General features: G+C 55.3%; 1 protein-coding gene across 1 annotated transcript; it reads right to left on the reverse strand.

Moving 5' to 3' along the window:
• Positions 1-309: 309 nt before the first annotated feature.
• VDBG_00313 (amidohydrolase family protein) lies at positions 310-801 on the reverse strand (the record flags this gene model as incomplete). Its single annotated transcript, XM_003008586.1, has 1 exon — positions 310-801. One exon carries the CDS (start codon positions 799-801, stop codon positions 310-312), a length of 492 nt encoding a protein of 163 aa, XP_003008632.1.
• Between the last annotated feature and the right edge of the window lie 1,774 nt (positions 802-2,575).

The following is a 2,575-nucleotide window of genomic DNA, read 5'->3' on the forward strand; positions in this document are numbered from 1 at the left end:
CCATACCGACGATGCCGACCTCGTTGAGCTTGGCATGGCCGTGGAGATGAAGGCACGCTTCTTCTCGCGGCCGGGCGCCGGGAAGATGGCGTAGAGCATGTCCATCGCATTGTCGCAAACGACACCCATGCCGGGCTCCCGGATGATGTCTCCGCCCGGGACGTCTGGGATGTCGGCAGGCAGCAGGTCTAGGACGGCCTGCGAGACCCAGCTGCAGTGGACATCGATGCGATCTAGCATGAAGAACTTGCCCCTGAGGAGCTCATCCTCTTCAATATCTGCCTGACATACACGTGAGTCACCCAAACACTACAAAGGGGGAACAGGTGAACGAACCGCCGTCGGCATTCGGCCGTAGACATTCTGGTCCCAGCCCACACCCCGAATCCACTCCTCACTGGTCCCAGCATCAGGATTGGCATCGACATAGTTTCGGAGGCGACCTCGAACATCATCAAAGGAGGCGGCGCCAAAAAGATCGACAGAGTGCAGAAACTCGCCGTACTGAAGCAGGTGGCCATGCCCATCCCAAAGACCGGGAATCACGAAGCCGGGCGTGGTCGTCAGGCTCGCATCATCCCAGGCAAAAACTCTTGAGAACTTGCCGTCCTCGACGGTGAAGCATTGCGCCGTGGGTTGCTCGTCATCGTGAGTGCGGACGCCCTGGTAGCAGTATGTCTGCGGGCCATCGACATCTGCCTCGGACAGGGGCTGTTGGAGACGCACAACGGCAAAGGCAAAAACGCCTGCCACGGCAGCCGAGAGGCCAACCGTCCATCTCACGACGGCCGAGTTCGACATGATGGAGACGTCCTGCTGAGATACCAAGAATGTCGGTGAATAGAGGGACCGGATCGTGCCTGGCTTGTCTATGCCTCCTTCGTGTGGTCGTTGAAAATGGCCAGCTTATCGATAACAGCGCCACATCAAGTTTGCGCACAGGCCCTCTTGTGCCTTCTTTCCCCTCGTAGGCAGCTCCTGGGGAGACTGCCTGTATTTGGTAGTAATGAAGCATTGTCGCCAGGTTCCGATACTTAAAGAATTGTACAAACATCACGAGTACGGAGATGTCACGTTGGTCACCGAGGCGAATACGATACTCCTGGGTATGCCATCATGATGTCTCAAGCCCTTAGCATGCGCTTGACGATTGTGCACCAAGGCAAACGGGAGGATCGGCGGCAAAGAAGGCATCTATCTGGTCAAGCATCAATCGACGATGTCTTGTCAGCGGTGAAAACCTCAAAGAGAAAGTACTAGACTGTCGCGCTGTTACGGCTGACTGGCCTCCAGGTACCTCAAGTAGGCGACCCAATACGACGCAGAGAAAACGCGACAGTCCTTCTTAGCGTTTTCTCTTCCCACATTCAGGACGTTCCTGGTCGGATCCCTCTTCCTGTCGACTTCCACCAATTGATCGCTTCGCCAGGACGAAAGCTCACACAATGATGATGAACCCACAAATAAGTACAGTATCTACTGGTTATCCACATAGAGGGAGAGGCCTTGTGATTGAACATGGCGCTTGCATGGGACCACGTCTCGAATCGCTTGATGAATGACCTTGTCTCTTCTGACGTCCATGTCCATCAGATCCTCAACCGCATGGTCGCCATTGCATCCGAAATAGCCATCGGAATGCATCCCCCGCCTCCGTGCCTTCGTCATGGTGGGCCACACCTTCAAGACTGAACCCTGCATATGATGGCGTTCGCAGATAAGCAACCTTGGCCAAAGACATGTAGGTTGGCAGCTTGGGCGATGGACAAGCCTTCCAAGAGTCGACACGAGAGATCATCTTTGACGGTCTCCACCCCCGCCATCGCAGCCTCAAGGGGCTCGCTACTATGACATCACCCGTCAGCCACACCCCTCCTCCTAGCTCACTGTTCATTGGCAGAGGCGGCAAAGCGGGCTGTCCAACGCAAGGGGGATCCCCCAATGGTCCACGGCTCAAGCCAATCACACAGGTCCGCCACCACACATACGCTACGTCACCAGCCACAGGACCCTGAAAACCGGCTTGGGACCCCTTAAACGTGCGGTCCAATCCAAGCCCACGCCATCGACGGGAACGTCACCTATCGGTCCCGGAGCCAAGTTTTGCTTGTTCTCGTGAACGTCTGGTGTCTTGGTCTGGGCGTGAGGGGCTTGAGGATCCTCCGTTTCAGCGCGTTCTGGCCCTCGCGATCACCCTTGCTTTGATGTCATTTCTGGCGCAGCCATCACCCCAAATGATGCCATGCCATCATTTCGTCCTACCCAGCTGGAGCTCTCTGGATGGTCACCACAAAAGGTGCCATTCCAGCGAGCCTCGTCATGAACATATAAGCTGCTCTACTCGTCCCCTCTGACCACTTGATCTTTCCTTCATCAGACATCAAAGTCAAACAACACATCTCAGACACAAAGTTTCGAGCTCTCTAAGCAAATTTTCCAGCGCACCACACAAACAAAACACTTTTGAACTTTAACCCCAAACCGCCAAAATGCATATTCTCCGCTCGAGAGAGCCGCGGCGCACGCGACACAACAACAAAGAGATCTCTCGCTCCAATGGGGGTCTCTTCTCTCG

Source organism: Verticillium alfalfae, genomic scaffold (assembly GCF_000150825.1).
Source record: "Verticillium alfalfae VaMs.102 supercont1.1 genomic scaffold, whole genome shotgun sequence".
Lineage (NCBI taxonomy): Eukaryota > Fungi > Ascomycota > Sordariomycetes > Glomerellales > Plectosphaerellaceae > Verticillium > Verticillium alfalfae.